Raw genomic sequence first — 18,620 nt, forward strand, 5'->3', positions numbered from 1 at the left:
GCAGAAATTGCTTATGGCTTTTGCTTATCTTGACCTGTTTGTCTAAATAAGTAGCTAGAAACATTTTTAAGAAAGTGAGAATACTAGGCTCTCCCTCAGAGCTTCTACTTATTTTTCAAACACTTGATTAACTTGTTTTTTTTTTCTCAAATCTAATCTACTTCTTTATTTTATATAAAAAATCATTTTTTTTAAACTTACCTAAACGGCTTCTTAGTTTGTTGTATCAGCAACCCTGCAAAAAGAATTAGTCGTGTAATTTAGTTTGTAGTAATACTAAGAATCATATTAATGCAACTCAAGTCTTGAAAACGTGATTTATCAGATGAAGCACTTTACCTAATGGTGTCGACTGTTGACCATTTCATGTAAGTTGATGTATGGATACGATTTACAAAAGCTTCTGGCAACAATTAATATTGAAGCAACCACAATCAAGTAGTGTAGCTAGCCAACCAACATCTAGCTAAATTTCAGTCAGTTTGGGATACCTAAACTTAGGCAACACCAAGTAACCAACATTAATATAACTTGCGGCTGTACTAGATCGGTCCAGTTACAAGATTGACACCTGGATTGCTCTAGAGATTTTGATATAGTACTCACATACTTATGGTTTCATCCACATCAGACAATGCCAGCTTGGAAATCCGTGTCAGCAAAGTGGAAGGGTCCCGCAGCTAAACACTAGCCAGCCACAAGTTAATTGCGCCACCCCTATCGATCGCCACGTGTCGGTCGCTGGATTCTCTCCGCTCCAACTTGCACTTGCCTACAGCTACCCTCCCCCATGACTCGAATTTCCCACAGCCACAGATTCCCAAACTAACAAAAAAAATCAGAGTCCGAGATAATGTTTAAGGAGGAGAAAAATGGCAGCACTTGGGCGCGTATTTGCGATACATGTCGCTCGGCCCCATGCACACTCTACTGCCGCGCTGACCTGGCCTACCTCTGCACCGCCTGCGACGCGCGCATCCATGGCCCCACCGGGCTCGCGTCGCAGCACGAGCGTGTCTGGATATGCGAGGCGTGTGAGCGCGCTCCTGCTGCCTTTATCTGCAAGGCAGACGCTGCGTCGCTCTGCACCACCTGCGACGCAGATATCCACTCCGCGAATCCCTTAGCCAGCCGCCATCACCGCGTGCCGGTGGCGCCTATTCCTGGCTGTGTCTACGGGCCGCAGACGGCGAAAGGCGCGATTCTCGGGCTGGGGACGCAGCTGGACAACGGCTACTTGACTCCGGAAACGGATGAGGTCATTGCGGATGATGATGACGAGAGTGAAGCGGCTTCGTGGCTGTTGATCCATCCTGCTAAGGATAATCCTCAGCAGATGACTAATGGGCTGTTGTTTGGCGGAGAGGCTGTTGATGAGTATTTGGACTTTGTTGATTTTAATTCGTGTCAGGACAATCAGTTCACGGCTCAGCAGCAGTATGATGTTCCTCAGAAGGCCTATGGAGAGCAGTACAATGAGCAGCAGAAATATTATGTTCCGCAGAAGAGTTATGCAGGTGACAGCGTCGTGCCAGTTCAGAATCAACAGATGAAAACTCATCAGTTTCAGCCGCCACAGCAGGCTCAGCCGAAACAAAACCAGAATTTCCAGCTGGATGTGGAATATGAAACATCGAACCCGGGATACTGTTATCCCACTTCACTGAGTCACAGTGTAAGTTTCTCTTCACCATATCACTATATCATGACATTCATTCCTATGTTCATGTGTCCATCTAGTTCTGCTCCTGATAAGTTTGTTTCGAATTATAAGGCTGTTATGCTAGGCTTCTATATTACGAGGCTCTTAAGCTTAAAAACTTGAATTCCACATGCTAAGCCTAGAGAATCAGACACCCCGCTCCTTGTACAGAGACAAAAATAACTGTCTTAACGACGTCTAAGGTTTTAGCAACCTTCAGATACTTTCTGTAAAGTTCCCTAGTACAAGGACGACTTATTACTCTTGCTATATGAAGTGAAACATTAGTTCTGCCTAGCTAAAGTAAGCTCCATATGAAATTAGTTGCCAAATTCAACTGATCTACAAAGAAGTTGCACCGATTAAAATTTTAAATTGTCTGATACAACCTTTTGATCCTTGATAGAAATAACGACATGACGAAATTGGAGATTTGGAGGCATATCCCATATTTTACTTTATTTCGCAGTTTTCTCCTCAAAAGTTAGTGAGATTCTGGATAGTTGCTATCTTTTCTCTTCTGTTTTTAGTAGGAAAGATTCACTTTAGTACCTCTCAATGTGGAGCTACCTCACTTGCTTTAACTGTATGCTCGGGTATATTTTCTGGTTAGAATCAATAAATTCTGAAGAAAATGGTCCACAAACAACTACCTGCTTAGCCTTCAACGAGCTAACTTGCAAGAATACTAGGAGAGTAGAACTTTCGAGTACAGATTGCTATGCTAATACAGAAGTGTAGTTCTTAACATGATCCTGATTCCTGTGGATGCTAAATCGGTTTAATAGTATATGAACTTTCACTTAGTTTTTGACTCATCACTCATCTGGATGATTATGTCCTAAGCACAACTAAACAATTATTTCCGCTATCAGGTTTCTGTATCCTCCATGGATGTTGGAGTGGTTCCAGAATCTACAATGATGGATATCTCGGCCACACATCCAAGACCCTCTAAAGGCACAATTGACCTATTTTCCAGCCAGCCAGTTCAGATGCCAACTCCACTCACTCCGTTGGATAGAGAGGCTAGAGTTCTCAGATACAGAGAGAAGAAAAAGACTAGGAAGTTTGAGAAGACAATCAGGTATGCATCAAGAAAAGCCTATGCGGAAACCAGGCCTAGGATCAAAGGCAGGTTTGCAAAGAGAGCAGATGCTGATACTGAAGTGGATCAGATGTTTTCCTCAACTCTGATGGCTGAAACTGGATATGGCATTGTCCCATCATTCTAAATCCAAGTGCAGCCTACACAAGAAAAGCCCTAAGCAATAGAAATTGTTGTACTATTGACATAATCTACTTCTGCAGCAATCTAACTAGTTTTGCTCATATAACAAGAAATATATGCTTTGTAATATTGTTTCGAATCACCCTGCAGTTTCAACGTTTATATCTATAAACCAAAATGTTTTTACTTCAGATCAATAATATAGATATTTTGATCTAGTTAGCATCAAAAACTTTCTGAAGTGCCGAGTCAGGTAAGTTTCGCATCTACAAGATAAACATCACACACAAGCCTCTTTCTCATCATCTCAAGTAAGAGCATAATATTTCGACGTTTCAATCAGAATCAATTTAGAGAAAGCATGCCCCCAAAATTAGAAAACACGCAGTCAGTCGGGCATAGAAAACAAATTTATGCCTAGATGAGCATCAACTTGTGGTCACAAGTAAAAGGAAGATATCCTAGATCTGAACAACTAGATGGAGCTGTAAAGTTATGTTATTTTCTGGACCTTCCTCGACCCTGCATTAAAAGGAGGCTTGTTTGCCATGTCGATTTACAATTCTGCTGATTATGATGGTTCAAGCACATTTTATGTCGACTAGGTTAAGAATAGAAAGGTTCAAGCACATTTTATGTCAGACTTCATTGAAATTACAACGGTTCCAGGCTTCCAGCAACCGCAACCACACTAAAACGACAATTCTATGTCATTCTCAGTTACAAACAATTAGTATATTTAATTTACTTAAAAACTTAAATGAACAGAAAATGTTGTTCAACATATGCACAGACACAGATGACTGGCCCAACTATAACATCTGACTTTACTCATGTCAGGAAATTAAAGGCCCAGTTACTCTAACCAATTAGAGTAAAGCTTTTCCAGAACAATTACATTTCAAATTCGAAAATTAAATTTGGGCCTCATTCTATGTACATGGTTCAGACTTGTACTTAAGTGCTAGGATTGCTACTCTGTTTTCTGGAAGAAAAAAAATGCAAGTCAATTACAAATCCACAAATGTGTTTCACAGAATGGTTTTTTTAATTATCTGCAAAGAGCCAATATCCATAGTACATATCAATAAAGGAATCTCATAAACTAGCATATATTCTGTAATTTTCTTGAAGGAATATTTGTGATTATATTATTAGCAATAAAATAAACCCACAGAGCATACTTTATGTTAAAAGATGCACTCATGGGCAACTATTTGACAATATAATAACACGTGATTAGTGAAAAAAAGATGTGGATTAGAGCAACAAGGGGGCAGAGCTAGTCTGAAGATCTGACTGCATGGTTCTTGTTCTAATCTAAATGATCCCTCCCTCCACTCATACCTGCTTTGCATATAATTATTCTCTGCATTAATTCCTCTTAATCCTCATTTACCTACAGATTCCATGGATTATCAACTTATATACAAAATCTTGTCCTAATTCCCTATTGTTCAGATACAGTTCTCAAGCTTTTTAGTATGTTTTGTGATAAGATACTTTATTACTTTGACATCTTAGAAATTTTTTAGTTCTAGAAGGTTCAGTCCCAGGCAGAAACTGTAACATTTCCCCTCGTTATCTATGCTTAAATAACTCTAACATTTCCAAGATATGAACACTGTAGAATACTGATGATATAAACAACAAAGATACTTCACCATCCTTAATGCCCTGGGACAATGTAACAAGTCACTTTTGTCCTCACTCAGCTAACCTGTACCCCTATAAATACAAAGATCCGGAACCTTATCAAACCATTGCACTCGACAGACCAAACAATAGATACTACAAAGCCTCTACGCATTTAAACATCATGAGGCCAAACCCTAGCCTTACCATACACACCATGACCACTGGAACAACCATGGTTGCAGCCGGAATTCACAAATGGAATTCACCGCTGCCTTATCTCTTTGGCAGCTTAGCTCTTATGTTGACACTCGTCGCACTGGCTCTCATCATTCTAGTTTGTTCTTATGTAAAATCTTTCACGAGTAGATCATTAGAAAATGATGTTGAGGACGTGAATTTTGGGAAGGCAGCTGCATATGTTATGGAGACGGAAATGGAGCCAAAGATTGTCGTGATCATGGCCGGTGATAAAGTCCCAACCTTTTTGCTCAAGAAGTCTTAGATGTCTTATCAATGTTCTAGAAACGCAATACACTTGCTCCTTCTGCTTAAGAGTAATGTTTGTATATAAAGTTATAGTTTTGTTAGACTGCAGGAATAGGTAAAGTGCAGATCTTTATAAAACTGGAATTGTTTTTTTTAATTCTTATTGTACTTCAGATAGTAAATTGCAGGGTTTCCGCTTCACACGCATATCTTTGTCATATCAGTAATCTATCTATCAGTACACTATATGCTTATGCTTTAAGATACCGCCATAATGAGATGTATAAGTGCTAAAGACTACGAGTAACTCAAAATAGACAGCAGTAACTCTTACTCGTGTTTTCCAACCTCAAAGTAGATGACGACGGCTTTAAAGATACTCATCAAGAGGCCAAAATTGCACAAAATCCTCATTAATGGCAGCATAGTTTGTCCAGAGATGCGTGACCTGGTTCATGGCAACGTCCAGACAAGCTTCGTGTTTCCATTGTAAAGGATCACAGCAGAGAGCGCCACTGAACTCATCCATTGTAAGACTGGGATTATAACCAACTCCTGATACGATTATTTGCCTGCTTATAAAGAAATATAACATGATTTCTAACAGAGATTTTTAACAGATCAAAATTCAAAGTTGGAAACATCATATGAAAGTATGCATTTGCATGATGTGTTATAATTTCCCCACATAACATGATTGTTAAGAAATACATGCTAATTTCTTTATACCTAATCTAGAAAGTACTTCATCAATGTAAGCATAGAAACAGAAAGGACCATACAATTATTCAGCTTGTTCATGATAATATATAATTAAATTTCACATCATAAATAAAGCTGCCTCCCCTTTAACTTAATTTTTTTGAACAAAAGAACTATGAATCTTTGCCTGAAAAATAAACAAATTATTTAATCAAGAAATTGAAACTGCATTACCAGTAGAACTACTTCTGACTTCTGAGTCTTTCGTCAGGCTTAATATATGGATTCGAGGGATCGAATACTCATTAGCAGATGTAACTGCATCAATCATCACTCATATCCAGTCAGATAGTAGCACGCCCAAAATCTATCCGGGGACAAAGTGGTTGTTTGTTTAGGATTTATAAGTCTAGCTTCTGGATTATAAGTTAGGAGAAGTTATTCGTACTGTTTGTATGACAAGTCAAGAATCATTTATAAAAAGTTAGGAATGCTTTTGTTTCGAGGCTTCTACTTATTTCTCGAATAAATCTTATCTTCCTTCTAACTACTACTCTACTTATTTATTTTAGCCAAGAAGCGCTTATTTTAAGTTCACCAGACACTTTCTATCGTCAACCAAGTGCAGACCTTGCAAGGGGTTTTTCACAATTCTTAATTTTATAAAATTTTAGAAATGTACCCAAAAACTTTCAGAATATGTGATTGTATTCCCAAAAAAATATTTTCAATCCTGTGATTTAGCCGTATAAAAAATTATTTCTATAATTTTACTGAAAAAAAAATGAAGACATTTGTTTTTATTAGAATATAAAGTATTTTAAAAATAATATATAAAAAGACTTTTTCTGATAAATAATATGCACATAAAATGAAAGAGACGTTCCTAAAAAAAATAAAAATGAAAAAGACGTTAATTTTAGTGCCCTATCGAGAAAAGATACTCCCTCCGTCCCGGTAGATTGTATACATTTGGTCTGGATGATAAAGTGAGATGAAAAGTGAGTAAAGTGGTGAGACCCATTTACATTTAATGATAGATTTGAGATAGTGGAGGAAAATAGTGGGTGTAATAGTGTTTATATTATCATATAATGGAGATATTGGAAGAAAGAAATAGGTGTAATAGTATTTTATATTATTAAAAGTTACTATATTTGGAATGTATAGAAATGATGGGACGTCCCAAAAAAGAAACTGTATAGAATTTATTGAGACGGAAGGAGTAGATCAAATCGGATCCACGGCCCTCAAATCCGTTAATTTTAGTGCCATATCGAGAAAAGATAGATCAAATCCGATCTGGAATAAAACCCAATTTTTTTAACAATATCCCAAGAATTCAAATAAGGTTAGGGTTTCTATTCCCTTTGCGGTTGAAGTGAGAAATATTCGATATTCAAAAATCAAAGCCGGCGCAAAGAGCTTCAAATATGGAACTGTAGTCGGTTCCGGATGAACATTAACAAGGTTAAAATTTTGAGTTCTCTCTTGTTTTGTTACTTACGGATCGCTATGCTGCTCCTGTTGATATTTGATCTTATGTTTTTTCTTTACTACAGTAATTTTTCGATCACAGACTTTTTCTTTACGAATTTTTTAATCAATTTATTAGTTACGGTTTCAGTAAGTTTATATATTACTGTATGCTTTTACCTCCTGCGACTGCTAGTATTCCCTCTGTCTTATTTAATTGTATACGTTTCTTTTCAACTGCTCGACACGCATTTCAATGCTCTTATAAAATATAGTTCCGTAACTTATCTTTGAGATTTTCTTTTTCTGAATAAAAATATAACATACAAACTTTAATTCAGAAAAAAAAAAAATTTAAAAATAAATTACACAACTACACTTTACAGGAGCATTAAAGTCCGTGCCGCGTCCCCGTCCCCCAATGTATACAACTCAGGGGGACGGAGGGAGTATATTTTATGCCCGAGGAAAGGAATCGGTTAGTACAACTGGGAAGAATCAAGAATCTAACAAAAATAGGACCATTTCTCTCGGTTTGTCAAAGAAAAGGATACCGACGAGAGGAGTGGAAAATCTGAGATAGAAAGGATTTAGTTTTGATTTTTAATAAACAGAATAGAGAAAATAATGTCAATGAGTAAGAGATACAAACTGAATAGATCAAATTTCTTTTCATACTAAGTTAAGTTTAGTTGTTTTAACCAAATTGAGAATTATTCAGTCCGGGATAGAAAGATGGATTATAATCTAGTGGATATCTCTCGTTGTTGGTAACAAAATGATTCGAATATTGAAGAAGGCTTACCGAAGTAAGACAAAACTTTGTCTTGCGCTAAGCCGGGGGTCTCACGGAAACAACCTCCTTACTCTAAATGAGTAGGGGCATGGTCTGCGTACATTTTACTCTAAATGAGTAGGGGCATGGTCTGCGTACATTTTACCCTCCCCAGACCCTGCTCTAAGCGGGATATACTGGGTTTGTTTGGTTTGGTTTGGTTTTTATTGTTAATTATTTGGTATGATACTGTTAGCACATATTTTATTTGTCGAGACGTTTAACTTATTCAGTTAAGGAACCTTCGGCTGTAATCTATATATAATGCAGTGGATTCCTATAGAAATCAGGCAGTATCAGCTGAACAGCTTGTAGTGCAAGTATGCAACCCAGTTTGGCAAATAGCTATGACACCATCAAAGATAGTGCTTCTAATAAACAAATATAGATTAATAGTAAGATTGTGATCAAGTTATTGCTAGTTTTCCTCATAATATTATAGCTTGTATGCAAAAGCTGGCAAATGAACTGACAGCAATATTCATTTGGACTGAAATTGAATCAAAGACTAGGAATGATGTCAGGTGCATTATCGACTGACAAATTGTGATAAAAAGAGAAACTGTTTTCAAAGCTCAGGTAAATCTTCTTTTTGGTTCCAGGAAAGAGTAGTGGCCATCTTTCTGGCTTCTGCTGGAGTAATTGCATAATATTGTAGAGACATACTCTTTGCTACACCAATTAAGCAAGTCAGGCGCAAAAAAGCTTGTTAACATAATGCTCACTGTTTACAGTTTAGGCTTTTATTCAAGGATAGTTAGACATGTCTTTCCTTGTCATATGTACTATAAAGCTTCTACCTCTGCATGTACCTTATCCTCTTTAGGTCTTCCTTATGTACCGTAGTAATTATATAACACCCCAGTACTACTGACAAAAGATTTCGTGTGCTTCTTGCTATAATCGATGTGCGAAGTGATCCTAATTTTTTTCATTTGATAATCAGTGGTAGGATTGGAAGTTTTTGATCTGTTTTGTGCCTGATTAATATTTGTATCGTGACTACAAGGTGTATCTGCTTATATATCATGAATCAGGGATACGGTGGTGGGTGCTCTCTGATGGTTAATTTGCTTGTTATCCTGTATGTTTTATCTTTGCGTTGGTGACTGTAGACCTGTTAGATGTAAAGGAATCTTTATTTTGAAGACCTGCAATTACAATCTAAACTAGCTTATATATCTAAAGACATAACCCAATAACAGATTACACAAAAGATTTATTTTTACTATTATAGGATCTCATACAGCTCAAAATGAAGGTAAAAATCCTCACCGACTTATAACGCTCAAATGACCCATAGTACGGATATTAAAAGTCAAAGTGGGCTCTTTTAGATAAGCAAATCTTTAGAATTTGAGATAGGAAGGTTTGGGGATTCAGATTTGAGATAATTTGTGTCGCAAGGGATGTCTTCTAGATTACTCAGATTATGGTAAGGACTATTAAGCTGCATATCAGTGAGCATCTGACGAAGTTCAGATGTCTCTTCTTTAAGCTGGGCATTTTCTTGAAGGACCTGATCATGACGCTCAGAAAAATCATTCAGTTTGTCTATGAGTTGGTGATTTTCACTTCTGAGCCAGACCACCTGTGACCAAAGTTCATCCAGGTGCTTTTGTTTTCGCATACGAGATCGGCGTGCAGACTCTCTGTTAGATATCATTCTTCTCTGCTTCCTCTCATTGATTAGACTTATTTGTTGGTCATCTGCTTCATCGGAAGTGGAGTTACTGCTGAAACATGTTGTCTGAGGGTTGAACTCCTGAGCTTGTGCATTTATCTGCAGATGATACAGTGGATTAGATAGTCTGCTATAATCAAATGTAGGTATGTTGTTTTGGGTGTAGCCAAAATGAGCAGGGTAGGAAGTTGGATTGGGTGGAGCAAGATAATGAAGGTCAGTGACATCAGTGGACTGCATGATTATGACCTTCTTCAATGGAAGTGCAGGACTAAGGTTTTTCAGAGAGAGGCTGGGTGGAAGAAGTTGGTATTGGAAGGCAAAGTGAAACTTGTGATGAGATTGTTCTTATAGGATGAAAAAGTTAACCAGGTCCCACTTATATCATTTCTGATTAATAGCAGGGGTTTCTCAAAGATGAGACCATTACATTGTGATGTCAGTATGCATGGACTAATGTAGCTTCACACATATATAAAAATGTATAATTTCAACACATAATTCTACATATAGAAAATATATATACATTTATACTTTTTATGGTCATGTATGTAGTGCTTGCATGCCACATAACTGCAACTGGACATTAATAATTGCACTTGTGCATGCATGGAAAAGATGCAAATGGGATATCATATGCAATTTTTTTTATATACTGAATATCTTTTGGAAGCAAAAAACTTATATAGGGATGAGGGTGAAGAAGTCAATCTCAAAAGTGCTATATGTGGTGCACAGCCAATCCAAGGGTGTTTTACTGTAAGATGTAGCAAAGTATGGTGATGTAAAGATTTAAGAGGAAGGTGATTGGAGAAGGCGAGCCTTTTCTATAAGTGGAAAAGATTATATATGAAATTGATGACTCCACAACCACTTTGATGAAACCCTGTCCAAATAAACTATAGGATATTTAAGAACTCTTTATAATATAGTGATTAGTAAAAATTGCCTCTCTTATGACAGTGTTAGATACCAATTAGTGCCCTTCATGGTAAAGAGGGGTTTCTTAGTCATTGTTGCACTAGTATGTACATAAAACGTGAATGGCTACATGTCCTTCATCTCCCTTGATAGAATCACAATTAGACTTTTCTGCTGTGATTTGTGAGTGGTAAACTTGGATTTTTTAGTTGAATTGTAATGATCCAATCTTTACTAGAGTACATTTTTCAATTTATTAAGATTTGTGTGATTTTGGTGAAAGATGGTGAAAACAGACACTATCTGGTCACTAATCCTAACCTGCCACATAGGAACAAGAGCATTATGGTTGAGTCTCAGAAGAATGCAAGATAGTAATGCTAATGAAAATTGCAGTGCTGAGTTGGGTTATGTTAAAACCTTTTATGATAAAGGTAGTGAATTATGATTTCTGTCATCTCCATTTTTTATGTTTTTAATCAATAGCTAGAACATTAGTTTCTCACGCACACCTGTACCTAGGATATATGCAATCTGCTCAGTAAGAAAATGGCTGGAGAACCGTAAAATTGCAATGTTACCAACTCCTATGGATTATATCCAGCCGCTAAGTGGATAACTGTTTACGGTATTGAGTGGGAAATATGCAGCTGACAATTTCTTTGTCCTGATAAACGTGATAAGCTGATATTGTTGGAAGCAGTGGTGGAACCTCTTGAAACCAAGGGTATGCGTGGGTACACGGCACACCTTGATATTTCTAATAATATCATTTATATATGTGACATATGTTAAATGTCGAGGTCATTGATTCTGCTCTGAGTGCAACTCTTGTACCAAATTGCAGGTGTTGAAATCCCCCTGTCAGTAAAGTACTTCCGGCCTACTCTGAAACAAATGCTAGCTCTGTCCGGTAAGAATCACTTTTTTTATATCTTGATCAGTCATGATGTTCTTTCTTTAAATCATGTGTAAGAGAGCTTATATTGGAGAACTCTTATCTTAGTTAAATCTCAATATTTATATACCAAACTACTAATATTTTTTGATCAAAATATATAGATTTAATCATAAAACATGTTAGTGGGGATAGGTCATAAAATTGGTGAGATATGGATGTACTTTGAAATGCAGTCTCCCACTAATGAAAAGAACTTTATAATGCAGCTAGAATTAGGAGTCTATGGAAGCAAATGTTCTCTTCCTTCTTCATCTTAGTTGAATGGACTGGTTGGTCAACAATATAATTAGACAGATATTGACTCCTCTTTCTTGTCATGTCCCCCGATTTTTCTCTTTTAACCTGTGTTCTAATCAGATGGTATAAGTATTCTATTTACATCTTCTATATGTTTACACTTTACTGAAGTATTCTACAGATAGTATGAGAGCATACAAGTGGCTGATTTAGCCCAATACACTATGTTCATTCTCTTGTCTATGTGCGCGTTTAGATTAAATGACTTTAGAATATCACTATTGTCGGTCTTTTTCTTTATTCTTTTCTGCACTGACTCGAAATCACTAATGTATGACATACTGATGTATTTGATGCCACAGGGTATGTGTTTAGTTGCTGAATATATTTAATCACTTGATGCGAACTTGCACTCTTAAACAATGCTCTTCTTTCCCCTTCTCTAGGTAGAAATTTCATAAAGCAGTTAGCTAACTCAGTTATATATTATTCAGCTAGTATGAAACGTCTGGATTCATCAAACATGATGTTAATCTTTCCACATGCCGTTGCGGCATAGTTTGGAACCAAATTGTCGCAACTCGTGGTTGAGTGAAGGGATCTAATCTTATCTTATCTTGGGAACTTTTAAGTTCCTAGTTTGTTTAATATGACACTTCTCATTAATCTTTTTTTCAGTTTAAGAGGACCATATTTGCTATGTTCACTGCAAACTTGATTACTGTGTGTAAAGACAAGACCAAATACTAATTATTTTAGGTGTTAGGTAAAGGCTTAACTTTAAAATATGTTTACTTGGCCACGGTGTGCAGGCTATGCTATTATAATCCAACTGATCAACGTCTTTTAAAATATACCAAGTGGCATCTATGTTATCTATTTTATGCTTGTAACAGGTTTCGAACCAATTTCTCATTACATTTTCTGTTTCAGCTGAGTTGGTTTTGAATAAGACTTGCAACTTGGTATTTTATCAGTAATCAGTCCTTAAGCATGACTGTTATATATCACGAAGAAGCATGCTAAGCTAAAGATTATAATGTACAACCTACTTTTTACTTTTGGTTTTTATAGCTTTGATTCAACCAACTTTTGTAAAGGTTTTTTGAGATGGAGGAACCATATCTTTTTCTCCGTAGATGGTAGATTGTACATGACTAAACATATTGAAATAACCCATCAAATAACTTTAATATGTACATATATTTTTTTGTAAGTTAGCAATACTGTGATATTGATATATTATATATACTGGTTAAATGATTAGAAAAGGGGTAGTGGAGAGAAGGTAAAAAGTGGGGCTGTCAAAAATATATGTATGGAATTAAATTTGTTTACCACCAGCCTCTTTGGAACCTGGATATCATCAGCGTGTCTTATCTGGTTTAAAGCCCTTGCAAATCTCCTGCCACTTACCGGATATATGTACCCTTCATATCGTTCAATTCTATCATTAGATAATTTTTACTGGCCGGGAGTCGAGGGGGAAGTCGTTGGGAATCTAGTAGGGAGGACACTGCCCTAAACAAGCGGAATGTGTCATGCACGGCCGATTACTGATTTTGATTTAACATTTGCACTAGAATAGTATCAGGCTTTGCACACTCCACAAATATGGTTGAAACAAATTAAGGAAAGCGACACACACCCAAAGCGGCAAGCATTACATACTGTTCATAGAGTAGGGTCAAGACTCAAGGCTGCAGTGGTGCCTCGTGCACCACCACAATTTAGCCTACTGTGTTAGTCCCACCCATCAGCTCAAGCAAATGGCCCCCTACCCAACGCTCTCCACAGGAGTAAAGAGTAAAAGCCTTCTCTCAGGTGTTCTTTTTTATAAATGGGGCTCATATATCTCTTAGTACTGTCCTACCAATTTGTGATCCATTGATGTACCCCACTGACGAGACCTAACAGTTGCTCTTCTGTGGTAATGTGGCTATAATGTTTTCATTCATCAACAACCGTGTATTCAATCCAATCTAGCTGTTTATTTCTCTAATTTTCTGGTCTTAGTTTATACTTTTCCTTCACATAAGCCTCCCTTTTGAAGTTGTTGAACAATATTTACCGTTCTGAAGTCGAACTTCAAGCTCATGAGCGTTAAACATAAATTTAAATAAGTTGCACTATACAGATTTGTTAATATTCGGAATTGGATCATATATCTATGCACGACAAACACATCATGATTACGATGAAATCTGTACTTACATATCAAGTACATACACAAATGCATATATAAACATAATGATTTTGATAATTATCATCCATTCCTTTGTCGTTTTGCTGGTATGGCTTTTGGGCAGAGTAATCCAGAGTCCGTGCAAACATGATAGATTTTTAGAAGTTTTTGTTTTCTTTAACAAGAAGTCAATATTTGATCTATACACTTGTGGAACCACAGTCTTATTACCGTGATACCTAATACATTAGAAGTGGACAGTGAAATTACCTTTGGTGTTTCTGGTCTTTTATGAGGTCATGAGATGTTTTGTTATTGGTTCAATAAGGATAAGCTCATCAACACTACATCTTTTCTCCTCTTACTTTTCGTCACACAGATGCTTACACATCCTGCTGCTATAATTCTTAGTTGTACTATATCAGTCCAAGTTGCTTAATGTTATTGCTATGTTTTCGCATCTGAGTAATAGATTATTTAGCTCTGGGTGGTGCATGCGGAAAGTAAAGTAATGTTGAACGCATTAGTGTTAAATGGCTTGCGTACTTGTAGTAAGGTCTTGTTCCACTACATTGTGGATAAAAAAAGGTGTTAAATTTTGTTAATTAAATCTGAATCCTCTTTATATTGATTTGTCGTTAACAGAACATCGTCTTGATCATTCTAATCATGTTTTAGTTTTGGCATGTCGTAATCTTGATCACGCGGGTAGTGCCCCAGGGATACAGTTACTGTTCAGCTTCATTTAACGCAGTGCCGTACAATTGAAAGCGTCTCAATTATTGAGAACCAGCGAATTAGAAGGTGGTTTCATCACTACCAGAAGGGAAGACAATTGCCACAATAATACTCTGGGGGTTTGAACTCTGAAATAGTGGTATGTCCTTTTCTTAGTAACAAATAACGCTATGTGTCTGGTGCATAAGGTTCCCGTCGGTATCACCAGGGATCGAAATTTGTATATACTAATTTTTGCGGATATGTCAGAAACACGCAAACTAATATTGCGAGAAGACATGGCCAAAGGCCGCGAAGTGCACAGAAAATCATGCAAACTGAAAACCCCACCGTGATGAATAATGAGGCTAGAACACAATGGAAGTACTTTCAAAGTAGAGAGGGGTGATATGCACCCTCTCCTGCAGACACTGTAATCCTCTTGTGCCCAAATGTTTATTTGCAGCATATCTGGTTTTTTTAATCTCAAACTCTATGCACTTATTGGGAGGGTCTTATCCTTGTCTTAGCTAATTAAGGACCAGAATATCATCAATGACGTTGGAAATCTTGTGTCTGTAGCTGTCATGATTAGAATAAAATCAATGCAGGATCTTCATCAGGATTCAGGAGTGGAATGTCTTGATATAAAGAGTGAATGCTTGTTATTATATTTTGTTTCCTAATAAAATATAACATTAAGTTGCATGTTGTATTTTCCTTCCAAATACTGCTTATCAATCAAAAAATTGGTCATAACAGTGCGTTTTGATTAAGTTTGGACCAAAAACGACTGAGATACCATTAAGATTATAACAGAAAATCCGGATTTTTGAGGGATAATTGTTCAAATTTATTAACAATGACTCAATCATATTTAAAGAGTTTTATATCAAACTAACCACCTGTTACGTCAAGATATCTCAATTGATCCACCAATCTCATCGGCGACCCATTTAAGCCACTATAAACCAAATATATATCATTTTACCCACATCACTATCCATACCTCTTTACTTAATCATCATTTATCAAAAATTAACCGTTCAACGTTTTACTACAAAACCACTTCGAGTACCTTCATAATTGTATATAATATATATCAAAATAATTTGGGAATATATAAAGAAACATAGTTAGGGTGTTCACATAAATATATATTTATAGCTATATATATTTTTAACTACATAGTTATGTTATTTTAGAAATTCCCAAATTATTTTGATGAATACTAGGGACAATTGCGGTAAAAAGTTAAACGGTTAATTTTTGATAAATGATTAAGTATATAGGTATGAATAGTGATGTGAGTAAAATGATATATATTTGATTTGGAGTGGCTTAAATGCGTCGCCGATGAGATGGGTGGGTCAACTGAGATATTTTGACGTGGTCAGTTTGATATAAATCCCTATATTTAAAGTACGAGAAGTATGTTGCACAGTCCGTTGACACGAGCCTACGAGTGAACAATAACTTGTTGCTGTCCTTTATATCCCTCGGCTTATTGGCTAAGCTTCATCTACTGTTGTTCATTCTGCGTCGTCTGTTCTACCCCTCTTTGGTTAATTGTTTTTCCCCTGTCACTCTCACGCGTTGAAGCATCCAACTAATCCTCCCACGATATATTCACGAAGCTAAAATTTTCAGGCGCAAAATGATTGAAGCAGCAAATCTTTCGGTTATCACCCTCCCACAATAAGCCTTAAACAAAAATGAAATGAAACAAAATCCACTCACCACCAATCCGATAATATAATCACTCTTAGTAAAAATTTTAAACGACTGAGATTGGTGCTTTGCTTGACTTTTCCCTTCGCATAAATGATGTTCTCGACAAGATTCTGCAAATCATATGGGGACGGAACCAGAAATATTTTCTTGGGAGGTGCGAAATTTTACTAAAAAAATTTTAAAGACAAAATATTACAAAATCATGAGTTTTGGAAGAAATAAATACTACTCCCTCCGTCCCTAAATACTTTTCTTTTTTCTCCTTTTCACGTTTGCCAACACACACTTTTGATCATTAATATCTTTAATTTTATATTAGTATTAAATATAAAAATTTCACTGTATTAAAGTACTCGTAAATACGAACCCAACAAGATCACTCATGATTATATTTAGTATTATAGATTCGACGTAAATTAGTCATTTGTCTCATGTTATGAACAGTCCCGACATATCAAACGAGAAAAGCTTTTTGGGACGGAGGGAGTACAAATTATGAATTTTAATCATATAAATTGATTATATATAAGGGGCTGGGAAAGGTTTTGGGGGGCAAGACCATCCCATACCCCCTTTCCCTCCGTCCCTGAATTAATCATCGGTTACAACTTTGATATTTTCGTTCCTAAGTGTTGCAAATTACTGCAGCATGGATATTTTGATGCACGGTTAACGGCTACTTGAAAACTTTAAAAATGTTTGCGAAAAATTGAAACCGAAAGATAAACGAAAATGAAATACAACTAGATTATAAGATAAAAGAAACATCCACTGTAGCTATGTTTGATGGATGCGCCAAGTATATATTTGGATGATGAGGTTGGTGCCTTTGTTAGCTGGAATAGATGATGTTTCGATAATGAGTTTACTTTATGTCACGTTTCACAATTATTTTTCACACTTTTTGTGTGTCAATGTGTCAGCAATTTCGGCCGGCCGGGGGGTTTTCGACCAGTGGAAGCCTTTATATTCTGGTTTCTTCATAAATATGTCTCCATGATTTTTTTTTCCCATGGGGCTCATACCTCACAATACTGGATATCTATCGATTGTGTTTTGACTTGTATGATTTTGCAAAATTATCATTCAATTATCAGGCTTTTGCTGTAAGACTCGAATGTCAAAGCGGTCTTGAGAAAAAGATTAGTTTTATATTTTTGTGATTTCTTTTTACAGAAATTTCTCTGTAATTTTGCCTTGCAAATTACTTCATCTGTTATTAAAAAATTATCGGAGATCATTTCGTTAAACTAATGAATCTTATGTGATGGGATAACAAGCGGTGGTAAAGTTTTATTGTGATTTGTGTCGACCTAGACCTTGAATTCAATTCGTCCGTGCCCAATGCAACTCTCTGTTAGTTAATATATTTAAATTTTTTTGTTTAAAAATTTCTTGAAAAATCCTTTTCATTTTTATTTTTTATCAGCAAATCCTTTTTATTTAATTCGAAGAAAAACAAATGAATTAAAAGTTTGGGTTTCTGAAATGCACAGCCCAACATTCAGTACTTATATCAGCTCAAGGACCGCAAGGCCTTCAATTTTAGGCCCATAAATTCAGTTCCACCAAGAAAATACCAAGCGATACTGTATAGTGGCCCTACTTGGGGCGTAAAAAGCTCATAATTTAAGATTTTTTGTAAAAAATATATTATAATTAAATATTAAAAATATATTTTATATTCATTATGTTATAAAAAAAGAACTTATATGAGAAAAATATAATTTTATATATTATTTTTCAAAATTAATTTTTTTTAAGTTAACCAAATGGCACAATATAATCTATCTCAAAATTTATAATCTATCTCGAAGTTGTAGATTGTGGTTTTTTTGTTTTATAAACATACAAAATAATCTAGCAAGATAGAATCATAGAAACAAATACTTGTCAAAAATTAAATATACCAGAAACTTAACGTGAATTGTGAAAAAAAATTGTTTTTCACGTGGCCTTTTGTTTTTAATTTTCTTTTAAGGTTACAGGTGAATGGAAAAATTGGAGCAAAACATAAAAAAAAATAGATAAAAATGAGATAAAATGATTTAGCAAAAAAAAAAAAAAGAAGAGATAAAATGGTTTCAGATGATGTGCTAGATTTTTTTAAG

The 18,620-nt window shown here is 35.9% G+C and overlaps 2 protein-coding genes and 2 long non-coding RNA genes across 5 annotated transcripts; 2 read left to right on the top strand and 2 right to left on the bottom strand.

Annotated features, from left to right (window-relative positions):
- The first annotated feature begins 575 nt into the window (after nucleotides 1-575).
- Nucleotides 576-3,124, top strand: LOC108205797 (zinc finger protein CONSTANS-LIKE 2). The gene is made up of 2 exons (XM_017375872.2): nucleotides 576-1,675; nucleotides 2,578-3,124. Exons 1-2 carry the CDS (start codon nucleotides 854-856, stop codon nucleotides 2,935-2,937), a joined length of 1,182 nt encoding a protein of 393 aa, XP_017231361.1. The 5' UTR covers nucleotides 576-853; the 3' UTR covers nucleotides 2,938-3,124.
- Nucleotides 3,125-5,186: 2,062 nt separating this feature from the next.
- LOC108205798 (uncharacterized) lies at nucleotides 5,187-6,272 on the bottom strand. The gene is made up of 2 exons (XR_001804019.2): nucleotides 5,994-6,272; nucleotides 5,187-5,629 (listed from the first exon to the last, which is right to left on the bottom strand). It is a non-coding gene; the product is annotated as an uncharacterized LOC108205798 (long non-coding RNA).
- A 665-nt stretch (nucleotides 6,273-6,937) lies between these two features.
- LOC135150814 (uncharacterized) lies at nucleotides 6,938-15,457 on the top strand. 2 transcript variants are annotated; one of them, XR_010289138.1, is made up of 3 exons: nucleotides 6,938-7,229; nucleotides 11,523-11,588; nucleotides 11,843-15,457. It is a non-coding gene; the product is annotated as an uncharacterized LOC135150814 (long non-coding RNA). The 2 variants fall into 2 exon arrangements; XR_010289139.1 differs by having other exon boundaries at nucleotides 6,940-7,229; nucleotides 12,368-15,457.
- LOC108206484 (basic leucine zipper 43) lies at nucleotides 9,277-10,234 on the bottom strand. The gene has a single exon (XM_017376799.2). The coding sequence runs from the start codon at nucleotides 9,992-9,994 to the stop codon at nucleotides 9,404-9,406; it is 591 nt and encodes a 196-aa protein (XP_017232288.1). The 5' UTR covers nucleotides 9,995-10,234; the 3' UTR covers nucleotides 9,277-9,403.
- Nucleotides 15,458-18,620: the final 3,163 nt, after the last annotated feature.

This window comes from Daucus carota, chromosome 2, assembly GCF_001625215.2.
Source record: "Daucus carota subsp. sativus chromosome 2, DH1 v3.0, whole genome shotgun sequence".
Taxonomy (NCBI): Eukaryota; Viridiplantae; Streptophyta; class Magnoliopsida; order Apiales; family Apiaceae; genus Daucus; species Daucus carota.

What these genes read in the sequence shown, in the direction of transcription:
- LOC108206484 (XM_017376799.2), bottom strand. Translation starts at nt 9,994, where the DNA reads ATGCAGTCCACTGATGTCACTGACCTTCATTATCTTGCTCCACCCAAT.
- LOC108205797 (XM_017375872.2), top strand. Translation starts at nt 854, where the DNA reads ATGTTTAAGGAGGAGAAAAATGGCAGCACTTGGGCGCGTATTTGCGAT. An exon ending in CCACTTCACTGAGTCACAGT is followed by an intron (nt 1,676 to 2,577) that starts GTAAGTTTCTCT and finishes TTCCGCTATCAG; the next exon opens with GTTTCTGTATCCTCCATGGA.